At 40.6% G+C, this 15,527-nt stretch overlaps 1 protein-coding gene across 7 annotated transcripts in view; it reads right to left on the bottom strand.

Annotated features, from left to right (window-relative positions):
- Nucleotides 1-15,527, bottom strand: part of LOC126202245 (phosphofurin acidic cluster sorting protein 2) — a 732,246-nt gene that overhangs the window by 71,839 nt on the left and 644,880 nt on the right. For all 7 annotated transcript variants that reach the window (XM_049936847.1, XM_049936849.1, XM_049936850.1 and 4 more), the window contains 3 exons: nucleotides 14,066-14,220; nucleotides 12,476-12,689; nucleotides 12,232-12,274 (listed from right to left, as the gene is read on the bottom strand). In XM_049936847.1, coding sequence (XP_049792804.1) covers nucleotides 12,232-12,274; nucleotides 12,476-12,689; nucleotides 14,066-14,220 — 412 coding nt within the window. The remainder of the gene's footprint in view (nucleotides 1-12,231; nucleotides 12,275-12,475; nucleotides 12,690-14,065; nucleotides 14,221-15,527) is intronic.

The raw sequence follows: 15,527 nt of genomic DNA, 5'->3' as shown, positions 1-15,527 counted from the left end.
TCTCAGAAAAGTGGGTCTCCAAGTGTTACTGGAGAAAACAGCGTTCTTCACCAACATCAAAGAAACTAACATAGAGATGTTACTAGACCAAGGAAACATCAAAAGGACTCAGAAGTTTAAGTATCTCGGCAAATGGATTGAACCCAACTTATCAGAAAAAACGTCATTATCCATGAGAGTCAATAAGTTGGAACTAGCCTATCGGCTGACTACGAACACCTACAACAAAAAATGGCTGTCAAGCAACCTGAAACTTAAGCACCACACATCAGTGGTGCCCTGTATGCCATGGAACGTCTTTCGACGAACTGGAGAGGTCTGGTGGACAAATTGGAAGTCAGAGAGAGGAGAATCCTCAGAAAGATCCTAGGCGTGGTAGAAGAAGATGGGGAATTCAGATGGTGACATAATTTGAAGCTCTACAAACATATTGAGAGGCTCTCTGACTGTGCAAGAAAAAGAAGGGTAGCTTTCTATAGCCATGTTGCAAGATTGCTTCCAAACAGATTGACCTACCGTCTGTTCACCTTCAGGCAAAACAAGAAGGTTCACACCACTTGGTTGACAGAAACTGAAAAGGATGTTAAAGAACTGGGAATAACTGATCCCCAGAACAGACAGTCTGTGAAATGTGCCGTGAAGGAAGCCTGAAGGTTTCTGGAAAAGCCCCAAAGGAAAGGTAACCTCTGGACAGAAGAAAGGAAGGAGTTACACTGACAGTGAATGCAACAGTACTAGGCAAAGATCAAAGCCCAACAGTTGAACAAGTGTGGTCCAAAGTAGGCCCATTCGAAACAAGAAGAAGAAACATAGTAAGTACTGATAATGGCACATTTATTCTGGTTGTAGATAGTTGCTGAACAAGATTAAGCATATGCTGCTAGAGACTAAACATTGTGGTAACTGTCACCTTTAGTGGTGGATTCCAGGAGAATGACATGAGAAAGTGATTTTTAAAAATCTGCAATGTAGCAACAATACATGTAGATATCTGCATATAACTCTGGTAAATAATACTCCTCTGCTTTCATCACAGCTCTTTTTCACTGGATTGCTATTTCATAACACTGAACTAATTATTGGTCACAAATATGAGCATAGTAAATGGACAAGTAGGTCTACTGACAATGGTCATTTTATCATGGAGTGATACCATGGACCTTGCCACGGAGAGGTGGTTTGCATGACTCAGTGGTTCCTGAAAAAGGGCAAGTAGCCTTTTCAGTAGTTGCAGCGCCAGTAATCTGGATTACTGACAGATGTGGCCTTGTAACATTAGCCAACGGGCTGGTAGTGTGAATGCCTGAAAGCAAGGGGGAAACTACAGCTGTTATTTCTCCCAAGGGCATGCAGCTCTATTGCATGATTAAATAATGATAGCATCCATCTGGATAAAATATTCAGGAAGTAAAATACTCCCCCATTTGTATCTCTGGGTGAGGACTATTCACTAGGATATTGTCGTTAGGAAAAACAAAATTGGCATTCTTATGGGTCAGAGTGTTAAATCCTTGATTATTACTAATTTTTTTTCTTCGTTAGGAGCCTCCAGGTTCATATTTGGCTTGTTTTGCACGTATTCTTTCTTCTTCTGTTTTGACAACATTGATTTTGGTGTCCACCAACCCTTTATAGTTCTCCCTGTCCTGTACTACTGCCTGCAGATTCCTTTCTTTTACTGCCTGCAGATTCCTTTCTTTTATTCTTACAGCCTTCCAGTCATCTCTGACTTCCTTCACCCAGTTGTTTCCCGTATGACATGTTGCATTCGATATCTTCTTAGTCAACCTCTCCTCGTCCATCCTCATGATGTATCCAACAAATCATAACCTCCCTTCCGTATCTCGGTCGATATGGGTTCAATATTTTAATACAGTTCCTATCATGTTCTGTGTATCCAGACATACCTATGGTTTTTGTTGCCCCATATGTCTCTCCTCTAACTGTATACAAGTTCTCTTGCTGAGTGTGGTCGTTTCTGACGCATGAAGAGCAGCACTTCTTACAATTGCTGTGTAATGTCACAATTTGGCATTCCGTGACGGATTTTTCTTGCCATATGTTGTTTTCACCGCATACCATAGTTTCTGCAAAAGCTGTGCCCTGTCTACTGATGCCACCAGTTATCTTCTCCCCCAAATAAGAAAACTGTTGACTTTCTCAACCTCTTGGCCAGCTATCTTCAGTCAGACTCAGTGTTCAATGTCTTGGTCTTCTTATATGGAATCTCCAGTCCGACCTTTTCTGCTGTTTCTGCTAGATTTGTAGTGCTGTCTTTGCCTCTTCTTCTGCCTCATTTAAGAGTGCCATGTCATCTGTGAATGCCAGGCAATTCACTGTTGCATTATGTATGACATTGCACCATATTTGCACACCTTTGATCTTCATGTTACTATTTAGTTGTCTACACTGTCTCACTACTACGTCCAAAACCAGGTTAAATAAAACTGGTGGCAGTCCATCCCCTTGCCGGACTCCCGTTTTTATTTCGAAGCTGTCTGACAGCGTACTGCGATACCTGATCCTGGCAGTAGTGTCACTTAATGTTTCCTTTATTATTGTATGCATTATAGCATCCAGTCGTCTATCTCCTAACACATCAAACAGAGTACTTCTGTCAACTGAATCGTAGACCTTTTGGAAGTCCACAAATGTCACTATTATCTTTTTTCCTTTCCTACATCTGTGTTCTATTATCATTTTTACTCCAAATATCTGTTCTGTACAGTTACTCCCTTTTTTAAAGCCACACTGGTACTTTCTTATTGTCAGCCCAAGTTGTTCTTCAACTCTATTCAGCAAGATTCTCGACAAAACCTTGTACCCTGTGTTTAAGAGAGAGATGTCGCTGTAGTTATCCAGTACTTTCTTGTCCCCTTTCTTGTGTAGTGGTATTATAATGGCTTCTTTCCAGTCTATGGGTATTTTCTTATTTCTCCATATATCCGTTATTATATTGTACATACTTCTTTCTATTTCAGCCCCACCCCACTTGATCTCTTCAGCACAGATATCATCATTGCCTGATGGCTTGTTGTTTTTGAGGTTTTTAATTGCCTCTGCTACTTCTGCCTTGGTGGGTGCATTGTCTATACCATCCTGACTTTCGTCCCTAGAGTGTAAGTGTGTCCACTTTACTGTCGGTGCTTCTGCATTCAGCAAATCCCTAAAATACCTAGCCATTTCCTCACACATCTCTTTCTCCCAATTTTTATTGTGCCATATTGTCCTATTACAAAAGGTTCTTTTGCCTTGAAGCCCTTAATTCTGCTCTTCATTTCTCTGAAAAAGACTCGTGATCTGTGTTTCTTGAAGGCTGTGTTTGCTCCTTGGAGTTTCTCATTCTATCTACTTCTCTTGGCATTACTGATCGTTTTGATAGCAATTTATCTCGCATTCTGGAAGTTCAACCATTCTTCCTGCTTTTTACAAGATTGTCATTTCATCCATGCTTTCCTCCTGGTCTTGACTGCATTCTCACATTCATCCGTCCACCATTCATGCTTCCTTTTCTTGTTGTTAGTAGCCAGTCGCACTGCCTCTTCTTCCACCATATCTTTATCTCTCTTCCAGTCACTCTGAACTACCATTCTGTTTGCACACTCTGCACTGTGTTTTTTCAGAAGATCTAGGTCAATTCTGGGAGTGTTTATGGTCCTATGTTTCCTTGCTCTGTTGGGTATTCTTCTGAATTTTATTTCGATCAGATAGTGATCTGATTTCATCCTGCTATTTTTCCTCACTTCCGTGTTCATAATCTCTCTGTGGTTCTTGTCACGGATTGCTACATGGTCCAGCTGTTTTTCCCCAATCCTGTTTCCAGGGCGGACCCACGTTGTTTTCTTGCTTGCCTTAGCATTGTAATGGGTGGTCATTATTCTCATCTTGTGTCTCCTACACGGGTCCACTAATCTCTCACCATTCTTGTTTGTTCTCTTGTGGCCTGCATAATCTCCCACAGGACCTCTAAACTTCCTTTTCATGCCTATTTGGGCATTAAAATCTCCTAGCAAAATAGTGACACCTCTTTTGTCCACATCTGTCACTACCATATCGAAAGTGGACCAAAGATGTTCAGTTTCTGCTTTGTCTTTTTTGTTCTTATCATTCGTTGGTGCATGTGCATTTACTATTGTATGGGTTTTGTTTCCTATTTTCATTGTCAGATATGACAGACTCTCTTTTATGCCCTTCCACCCAGTGATACTATCCAGGTATCTACGGTCTACTACAAAGGCTGTGACAAACAAAAGGTTGCTTTGGCCCCCCCAACACTGGGTTTCCCTCTCAGAATTATGAGGGTTGTTTCAAAAATAAGGTTCCCACATTTTGTTTTAGACACAAGGAATTTGTTATTTGAAAAAACGATTACACCATTGGAAACGTTGATCTTTAAGTTATTTTTTCACACAGTCCCCATTTTTTTCTATGCATTTTTTCTGTCAAGTAATCCACTTTTGCATTCCCATCTCAAAGACGTCTGCTGCCAACCCGTTGAGAAATTGGAAACTACTTCTTGCAACTCCTCATCCCACTGGAATCCTTAGACCGCCAAGGTGCTCCTTCAATTTTGGAAACAGATGGAAATTGCTGCCAAATTGGGGCTGTAAGGGGGGGAGGGGGGTGTGGTCAATGACAACCCAGCCAAATTTGTCGATTAACTCCTTCGTTTGTTGCAACACATGTGGACGGGCATTGTCGTGGTGCTGATTTTTCCCCTATGACGAGTTTGGATTGCCCCTCTGAGCTTATTGGGATTACCCGTCTGAGCTTTTTCAAGGTCTTGCAATAACCTGTCAAGCTTTTGGTGGTCCCTCTAGGCATAAAATCAGTGAACAGAACACCATGCTGGTCCCAAAACACCGATGCCATGATTTTTCCTGCTGAGAGCTGTTTCTTAAACTTCTTTGGTGGTGGTGATCCGGTGTGTTTCCATTGGCGTGATTGTTGTTTCATTTCCGGAGTAACGTAATGGCACCATAATTCATCCTCCGTAACAATGGAATCAAGAAAGTCTTCCTTATTCTCGTCGCATTCACTCCAGAACTTCCAAGCACAGTCAACGTGCAGCTGTTTGTGGATTTCTGAAAGCATGTGCGGAACCCAGCGTGTGCACACCTTGTGATAGCCTAGCTTTTCATTCAATATCCTGTCAATTGAAGCTTCAGAAGCCTCAGGAATTTGAGCAACCAGTTGCCAGATGGTGATTTGCTCAACTTTCGCCACAACTTCGTTGGAGATTGACGGCCTCCGACATCGTTGTTCATCGTGGACGTCCGTACAGCCATTGGCAAACTCTCTACACCATTTGTGGAAGTGTTGAATGCTTATACACATTTTCCCATACACTTCAATCAATTTCCAATGAATTTCTACAGGTGGTAACTTTCTTGCGTGCAGAAATCAGATGACCGCACGAATTTCACACCTGGCGGTAACAGCAATGACGGACTCCATCACCTATGGCTGTCGGGCAGGTACTGACCATTGCAGAGCCATGCTGGTTGTTGGAATCAGTGATGGGGGATCCTGTGAACACAGTGGCATTGCCAGATTTCACATTGCACCATGCACGGTAAGGGCACAGAGTTGGGAACCTTACTTTTGAAACAACCCTCATACGTATCCCTCTGATTCGATAAAGCTTTCATCCCTGAATCTGTTTCCTGTAGTGCCAGTATTCCAATCCCAAGTTCTCTCATACTATCAAGAGCTGGCTTTAGCTTGCCCACCTTCATCATTACCTGTATGTTTATGGTTCCCATTTTAAAAGTCTATTTTGGTCTAATTTTGTGTTTGTGATTTAGATTGGATTTTGATGTACTGGTAGGTACCCTAATTGGATAGTCAGGTTGGAAAATTTACAAAGGGAAATGGATAGACTGAATATGGTAGAAATTAGTGATATGGAGAGGCAGGAGGAACAGACTTCTGCTCAAATGGCCACAGGGATATAAACACAAAATCCAATAATGGTAATACAGGAGAAGGCAAAATAATGGCTAAGAAAATAGGAATGAGGATAAAGTACTGTGGACACTGTAGTGCATGCATTATTGTAGCCAACATCAATATGAAGCCAACACACCTCACCACAGCAGTACAAGTTTATATACCACTAGGTCTGTAGACAATGAACAGATTGAAATAAAAGAAATTATTTTGACAGTTAAGAGAAGGAAAATTTAATTATGATGGGGGACTGGAAATTGGTGGTAGGAAGGAGGAGGAGGAGGAGGAGGAGGAGGAGGAGGAGGAAAGAAAAAATAGTTGGAGAATATGGACTGTGGGAAAGGAATGAAAGAGAAACGTGCCTGTCAGAATTTAGCACAGACCTTAACATAATCAGAGCCAAGAAGTGGTTTAACAATCATGTAAAAAGATTGTAGGTAAGACTGATTTAGAAACCAAATTTTAAATTGTATGACATTTTTGGGGGCAGATGTGGACTCTGATCATAATTTATTGGTTATGAAGTGTGAGTGAAAACTGAAGAAACAGCAAAAAGATAGGAAAATAAGGATATGGGATCTGGATGAGTTAACAGAACCAGGGGTGTTGAAACTTTCAAAGGGAGCAATAGTAATGTTTGACTGAAACGAGGGAAAGGACTGGAGTAAAAGATGAATGGGTAGCTTTGAGAGATGAAACAGTGAAGGCAGCAAAGGATCAGAAAGGTAAGAAGACAACGCCTAGTAGAAACCCTTGGATATCACAGGAAATGTTCAATTTAATTGATGAAAGATGACTATATAAACATGCAGCAAACAAAGCAGGCAAAACAAAATACAGACATCTAAAAAAAATTAAATTGACTGAAAATGCAAAATGGCTATGCAGGAGTGGCTAGAGGGCAAATACAAGGCTGTAGATTCAGGTATAAATAGGGGTAAGACAGATGCCGCCTACAGGAAAATCAAAGAGCACTTTGAGGAAAAGCAAACCATCTGTATGAAAATCAAGAGCTCAGATGGAAGCCAATACTACGTTAAGAGGGGAAACCTCAAAAGCAGAAGGAATATATAGAGGGTTATACAGGGGAAATGAACTGCAAAGCCATATTATAGAGGCGGAAGGGGGAGGGAAGTAGATGAAGCTGAGATGGTAAATATATATTTGCAAGGAGAATTTGATAGATCACAGAAAGATCTAAATAAAAAACAAGGCCACTGGAGTAGATGACATTCCTTGACAATTGTTGATATCCTTGGGAGAAAAAGCCACGAAAAAACTGTTCTACATGTACATCTACATAGATACACTGTAACACTACTAGTAATTTCCTTTCTTATTCCACTCACAAATAGAGTGCGTGAAAAATGACTGTGTATGTGCCTCCATATAAGCCCTAATTTCTTGTATCTTATCTTCATGGTCCTTGTGTATGTTGGCGGCAGCGGAGTCGTTTGGCAGTCAGCTTCAAATGTTGGTTCACTAAATTTTTTCAATAGTGTTTCTTAAAAAGAACATTGCCTTCCCTCCAGCAATACCTGTTTGAGTTCGTGAAGGATCTCCGTAACACTTACATGTTGTTCGAACGTACCGGTAACAAATTTAGCAACCCGCCTCTGAAATGATTCAATGTCTCCCTTCAGTCCAACCTTGTATGGATCCTAAACACTCAAGCAGTACTCAAGAATACATTGCACCAGTATCCTATATGCTGTCTCCTTTACAGGTGAACCACTCTTCCCTTAAAATCTCCCAATAAACCAAAGTCAACCAATCGCCTTCCCTACCACAGTTCTCACATGTTCATTACATTTCATATCGTTTTGCGATGTTATACCCAGATATTTAAATGAATTGACTGTATCAAACAGGACTAGCAATACTTTATCCAAACAGTACAGGTTTGATCTTCCTACTCATCTACATAAGCTTACATTTTTCCACATTTAGAGCTAGCTGCCGTTCATCATACCAACTGTAAATTTTGTCTAAGTCATCTTGTATCTTCCAACAGCCACTCAACTTCAACACCTTACCGTACACCACAGCATCATCATCATCAAACAACCGCAGATTGCTACCCACCCTATCTGCCAAATCATTTATGTATGTAGAGAACAACAGTGGTCCTATCACACTTCCCTGGGGCACTGCTGACAATACCCTTGCCTCTGATGAATATTCGCTGTCACGGACAACATACTGGGTTCTATAACTTAAGACGTCTTCGAGCCACTCTCATGTCTGTGATCTTGTCCCATAAGCTTGTACCTTTCTTAACAGCCTGCAATGGGGCACCTTGTAAAATGCTTTCTAGAAATATGTAATCTGCCTGTTGCCTTTCATCCATTGCTCACAGTATATCATCTGAGAAAAGGGCAAGCTGAGTTTTGCACAAGCGATGCTTCCTTAAATGATGCTGATTCATCGACATAAGGATCTCAGTCTCAAGAAAGTTTATTATATTCGAACTGAGATTATGTTCAAAGATTCTGCGGCAAACGGAAGTAAGTTATATTGGTCCATAATTTTGCGAGTCTGTTCACCTACCCTTCTATTATACTGGCGTCACTTGTGCTGGTGATACATTCACAATAAATGCAAGCTAGGTAAGGGGCCTATGCCATAGAGTACTCTCTGAATTACAGAACTGGGATTCCATCCAGTCATGGTGATTTATTTGCTTAAATCTTTCAACTGTTTCTCTACGCGAGGTATGCTTATTACTATGTCATCCATATGAAAGCCTGTCTAATGGTCAAATGATGTATGTTTGTATGATTCTCCTGTGTGACCGATTTCTTGAACATGAAATTTAAAACTTTAGCTTTTGTTTTGCTGTCTTCAACTGCCACACCAGACAGATCAACAAGGGACTGAATGGAAGCCTTAGACCTACTTAGTGATTTTACATAAGACCAGAATTTTCTTGGGTTCTCTGCCAGGTCTTTTGCAGAGATGTGACAGTGGTAGTCGTATGCTTCATACATAGATCATTCCATAGTTCCACAAATCTCTACTAACCTTCACTTGTTGTCATTTGTGTGGTCCCTTTTCAGCCACAAATGCAACAGCCTCTGCTTCCTCAGCATCCTTTGAATTTCATTATTAAAGCATGGTGGTCTTTTCCATCCTTTGTCCACTTACTAAGCACATAACCCCCCAGACCACAGTTTACAATCTGCTTACACTTTGCCTATAATTCCTTTACATCCATCTTACTGGAATAACTGATGCCAGTTCACTGTCTAAGTAAGATACTAACAACTGCCTATTTGCTCTATCTAGCAGACACATTCTGCTAGCCTTCTCGACTGATTTATTAACTTTTGTAATCATAGTTGCTATAATGACATCATGATCACTAATCCCCATTTCTAACTGTTATTGTCTGTAAGGTCCAGCCTATTGGTAGCTACCAGATCTAACATATTTCCACTGCATGCAGGCTGCCAAACTAGCTGCTCAAGAGTGTTTTCATCAGAAAATGTGTTCGAAAGTATTTCGCATGACTGTCTGTCTGTATCCCCAGCAATGAATCCCAGACATCCCAGTCTATACTCAGTAGGTTAGTCACCTCCAATTCATATTGCACAACCTGGGTTTTTATGCGATATTGACTACAGACTTTCTTTGAATGACTCTAGAACTGTCACAGCAAAATTGGGTGACTGGTAAAAACATCCAACAATTAATTTAGTTTCACCTACACCTGTTATACATGACCAGGTAACTCCACTGTACACTCAACTAACACTCCCTCTCCTACGGCCTCTAATCTGTCTTTCCAATATACGTTCCAGTGCTCACTAAATATCTCAGAGCTTCCCACTTCGGATTTCAGCCAGCTCTCGGTTCCAAGAATAATTTTAGCGTGAGAACTCTCCCAGAGGGCAGAAAATTCGGAAACTTGATTACGACTACTATGTCAGTTTGCTGACAAAATTATGACAGTTGAAAGTGTGTTTATTCTGAACACCATTAGACTTCCCTTACTGCATATCAACTGCCAAGTGTTCAACAGAGCACCTCATACTATTGCCTAGCCTAAAAACCCTTACGTGCATTCCACAAGTACTGTGCTACCCGAGTAGCTGCTTCCTCTGTGTACTGCACCCCTGGCCTATCGAGGGCAGTCCTACTAACCCTAACACGATAATGCAGATCTAGGAATCTGCAGCCAAGACAATCACAGAGTTGACGAAGCCTTTGGTCGAGATCCTCCACTCGGATCCGATCCAAAGGACCTCGATCAACCCTGGGAACAACATTGCAACTTGTGAGCTCTGCCTGCACCCTGCTTGTGAGGCCAACAGTGTTCACCACCTCCATCAGCCACCTGTACGGACTGAGGATGGCCTCAGAACCCACGTGACAGGCACCGTCGGTGCTGACGTGAGCCACAACTAGCAGACGACTGCAGCCTCCACGCTCGATAGCCACAGGCGAGGCCACCTCCACATCTCGGATGAGGCCCCCCAGCAGACTAAATGAGTGCACACTGGCTTTCTTTCCACCCTGAATGCTATCTGCATAAGAGGCTCCATAAAGCACATAACACTGGAGCTCCCAATAACTACTAACCCCCTCGCCCGTGCCTGCTCAGATCCTGCTGTAGGAGCAGCCACCTGTCCACTCACAGGGTGGATGGGCGAGGCCATGCGGCCAGTGTCCACATTGGCCCTCTCCCTCAAGCGGACGTGAATGCGTTACAACCTACCACTCACCCTGCTGTGAGAGTGGACCCACCACATTGGGTGCACTAGGAGGTGCCTTGAAATAGAGTCTACTGGCAAAACATCCCCGAGAATGTCCCATGTGATGCACAAGATTCTCCACCGAGAGCTGGAGCCTGATGGCCAGATATTGTATGAGACATGTGAAATACCATCAGACTTTAATAATAATGTAATAATTCCAATTCCAAAGAAAGCAGTTGGTGACAGGTACGGATATTACTGAACTATCAGTTTAACAAGTCATATTTGTAAAATACTGACACAAATTATCTACATGAAAATGGATAAACTTGCAGAAGCCACCTTTGGGGAAGATCAGTTTAGGTTCTGGAGAAATGCTGCATGGGTAAAATAGAAGAAGCAAAACGTTATTTAGAACTTGTATAGAAACCAGACTGCAGTTACAAAGAGTTCAAAGGGCAGGAAAGCAAAGCAATAGTCCAGAAGGGAGTGAGACAGGGTCGTAGCCTATCCTTGATGCTATCCGATCTGTACATTGGGGAGCAGAAAATAAAACCAAAGAAAAATTAAGAGAAAGAATTAAGACTCACAGAGAACAAATAAGAACATTGAGATTTGCAATTCTGTCAGAGACAGTAAAGGACTCGGATGATCAGTCGAATGAAATGGGTAGTGTTGCGAAAAGAGATTATACGATGAACATCGACAAAAGTGAAAAAAGGGTCACAGAAAGTAGTTGGATTAAATCAGGTGATGCTGAGACACTTACATAAGGAAATGAGACAGTACAAGTAGTAAATGAGTTTTGCTATTTGGGCAGCAATGTAATTGATGATGGCTGGAGTAGAAAGGATATAAGATAGAGAAATGCATTACTGAAAAGGAGGAATTTGTTATCATCTAATACTGATTAAAGTGTTAGGAAGTTTTTCTGAATGTATTTGTCTGGAGGGTAGCAAACAAAAAGAGAATAGAAGCTTTTCAGGGCGCTACAGGAGAATGCTGAAGATTAGATGGGTAGATTGAGTAGCTAACGAGGAGTCACTGTACTGAATTGGGAAAAAAAGAAATTTATGGTGCAAGCAAGAAAGAAGGGGTTGGATGATAGGATACATTCTGCAGCAACAAGGAATTTGAGGGAAGTTTTGGGATAAAAACTGTAGAGAGTGGTCAAGGCTTGACTACATAATGCAGGTTCAAATATATGTAGGTTGTAGTAGTTGTTCAGAGATGAAGAGGCTGGCACACAATAAACTAGCTTATAGAGATGTATCAAACCAGTCTCTGGAGTGAAGAACACAACAAGAATGACAACAACCACCTCCACAACAACGATATAATAACATTGACTGTACACTGTTTTCAAATACGAAGCACTAATAGATATTAAAATATTAAGCTGAAATTATATTTTCGTGTAGACTATTGCTGATTTCCATGAAGGAAAATATCTTTGTTGGTCAGACAGAGACTTCTCTTAAAAATTATTTCATTGATAACTAATGCTTGAAACATTTATACAAATCATGTAAGGCTGTCGAAAGCAGATTAATTTACGTAGTAAATTATGCATACTTACGTTGATGAAAGGTATAAATATTTGAGAAGATTCATCGTCTGAGCTGTTAAAAATAAAAATCGTCATGAATGTCGGTGGATTAAAATGTAACATACTTATAGTAGTAATTCATAAAACGTGCATCTTTTTAGTACTTTAAATTAGTACAAATGTGCAGGGCTTACTAGTATGTTAATCTGTATTTTAGTAACTAATAAAATCAACACGATAATAATATACAACATAGCAAAGACTATAAAAGTACCTTTTCTCTTTATAAGTTATCATCGCTTCAGCAATTGGCAGTTGAAGAATGGCACTCGCATTATGCAGATAACGATGAACCCTATTGAGCATTTCTTGGCAGTCAGTCTTTTGTAGCTCTGCATGTTCTAAAAGTTCCTTCCAGCTATCCACTGTGAATGCAGAGGCATATACGGCATCCAAAGATCCCAGATACCGAGCTAATGTGTTGTTGCCTACAAAAATAAAGCTGTGCAGACTTCAAAAATAAGCAAATTGGCGTTTCAGTTTCACTATTGTCCTGTGGGAAATCATAGCTGCTAGTTATTAAATCTTGTTCAATGTAGAAATGGTATGCTACAAGTGTTAATACCTCATAAATATAATCAGTAATGCAAGATATCCTAATGAGAAGTTAAATTTATTTATTCAGGAGAGAACATGCCAATATGAAACTTCAAATGAATAGAAAGAGATAAAATGCCTACTTAGTAACATGTAAGAAAGTAGCAACTCCAGAGTAAAACGTAAAAATTCAAATGGGTTAAGTTTTTGGAATGAGATCGTCGTACACCAGTCATGAAGAGAACAAGAGTATTAAGAGAAAAAAAGGTAAGAAGTCATTCCTCAAAGTCATCTAAGAAGCTGTATCACAGATAGTACACACAGAAGGTGAGAATAATTGAGAAACTAACACTGTAATGCTAAATCTACAATATGAGTGATGATAAATGGCAGAAAAAGCGGTTGGTAAGCCATACATAAATTAACGATAAAATGGGGATGAAGCGGTGAAGCAAAACATACATGTAAAAAAAATTAGGTGAAATGTGGAGGGGGAGGGGGACATGTAAACGATAAATATGTAAATGATAAATAAGAAACATATGTGAGTATGAAAAGAAAGAGGATGCAAAGCCAATGCTGAGTTGGTGGACTCAAAGGTAAAAATGAGATGAAGGCAAAAAGACAGTGTGTCTACTCATAACCTGATAGTTGACAGATACACAAAGAAGGCTTTTGGAACCAGGTGTCCATTTTTTCTGGCAAAAAGCAAGAAAATATTGGAGGAAAAGAGACTGGAAAGGCTTGCATATACAGGGAAAGTCACCCTCAATATTGTGTCAAGGAAGACTTACCAGACAGGATGAAATGAAAAATGGATTTTCTCAAAAAATGGTTCAAATGGCTCTGAGCAGCATGGGACTTAACATCTGAGGTCATCAGTCCCCTAGAACTTAGAACTACTTAAACCTATCTAACCTAAAGACATCACACACATCCATGCCCGAGGCAGGATTCGAACCTGCGACCGTAGCTGTCACGCGGTTCCAGACTGAAGTGCCTAGAACCGCTCGGCAACACTGGCCGGCTGGATTTTCTCATCCTGTCTGCTAAGTGAAGGCTTCTGGGAGAGCAATCATTTATCAATGAATATAAAAAAAGCTGTCATAATCATCATAAAATATTAATAAAATTATGTTACACAATGATTACATTGTTATATGATCCAACTAAACTATTATACAATTAATGTTTGTAGCATCCCTGTTAAGAAACTATGTTTCTACTTGTGATATAATAAAATCTGTCAGCTATATAAATACTTTACCTAAAGGAACTATGAGGAATTTGATGTAGTTCTGCCAGTCAGGCGGCTTCAAGGACAGCTGGTCCACATAGAGCCTTAATACTGAATTCACAAAACTGTCAGAACCAGCAAGCAAAACTTTAATAGGAGGAGGTGGTTTTGCATTGCTGTTACAGCTGTGGGAAGAATTTGGTTTGTCAGTGGAGTGTCATTTATTTTATTGTATCATACCAGCATTTAAATTTTTAAAATGTATAATACAGTGCATTTAAATGTTAAAAATGTTGGCTTTCCAGTAAAAGAGTCACAAAAATTTTAATTAACTTTACTCAGATTTAATGGTAAAGTGTGTATTTCAATTATTTAATTTTTTTTAATACTATATCTTCTGTTGAATAGGTGTTTTAACAACACTGAAAGTTGAATATTTTCAAAAAAGTTATCAGTCATCACTTTGGAACACATGCAGCAATGCATGAGTACAGGATTACATTCAACTAGTGAAAAAAAAAAGAGATACAAATTCACTCATCATTCCCCTGCAAATGTAAGATACAGTAGATAAATGGACTGCGGCACCTACACGATATCCTTTGTTTTCTTTCCTGATATGGTGCACATCCTTCTGCACTGCAGACGACCACTCTGCCACTGTGCTATTGCAGAATAAACAAAAATAAACAAACCTGAGCTTGAAACAAGTTGACGTAGCAGTTAACTCACCAGCTGTATTGTGAAACATTCGCTATGCCTAAATTCTGTGGTGTCACCGCCAGACACCACACTTGCTAGGTGGTAGCTTTAAATCGGCCGCGCGGTCCATTAGTACATGTCGGACCCGCGTGTCGCCACTGTCAGTGATCGCAGACCGAGCGCCACCACACGGCAGGTCTCGAGAGATGGACTAGCACTCGCCCCAGTTGTACGGACGACTTAGCTAGCGATGCACACTGACGAAGCCTCGCTCATTTGCAGAGCAGATAGTTAGAATAGCCTTCAGCTAAGTCAAGGGCTACGGCCTAGCAAGGCGCCATAGCAATTGATAGTTATCGTATGAAGCATGTCTCATCAAGAATGATGTACACAAATTATGAATTAAAGTTAAGTATTCCAGAAGCTACGTACTTTTCTTTATAGCATTCATTACGTATCCTGTTTCAGACCTCACGCCAGCCTGCGTGAGCTTATAGCGTGCATTTCGGTCTTCTCAAACTACACGGTGTCGGCACTTCTGCCGACACTTCAAATTCTGCATACAATTAATAAATACTGTCTGGAATAGGGCCACTAATGCATCCCCAGAGAGTTCAAAGGAGATGTGCTAGAAATGGTCTCACAGTACTGCCAGGGAAATCACCACCACACCCAGAACAGCCCAGGAGAAAAAATCGACTGTACACTCATACAACCCCTAGGGATTGATCCTGTCTCCAAGAAAGCTATCAGGTGGCATGCAAGAGTGATGATGAGATTATCAAGTGGC

The sequence above is a fragment of the Schistocerca nitens genome, chromosome 1, assembly GCF_023898315.1.
Source record: "Schistocerca nitens isolate TAMUIC-IGC-003100 chromosome 1, iqSchNite1.1, whole genome shotgun sequence".
NCBI lineage: Eukaryota > Metazoa > Arthropoda > Insecta > Orthoptera > Acrididae > Schistocerca > Schistocerca nitens.
Note: the sequence above shows the minus strand (reverse complement) of the source record. Positions and strands in the feature narration are given on the sequence as shown.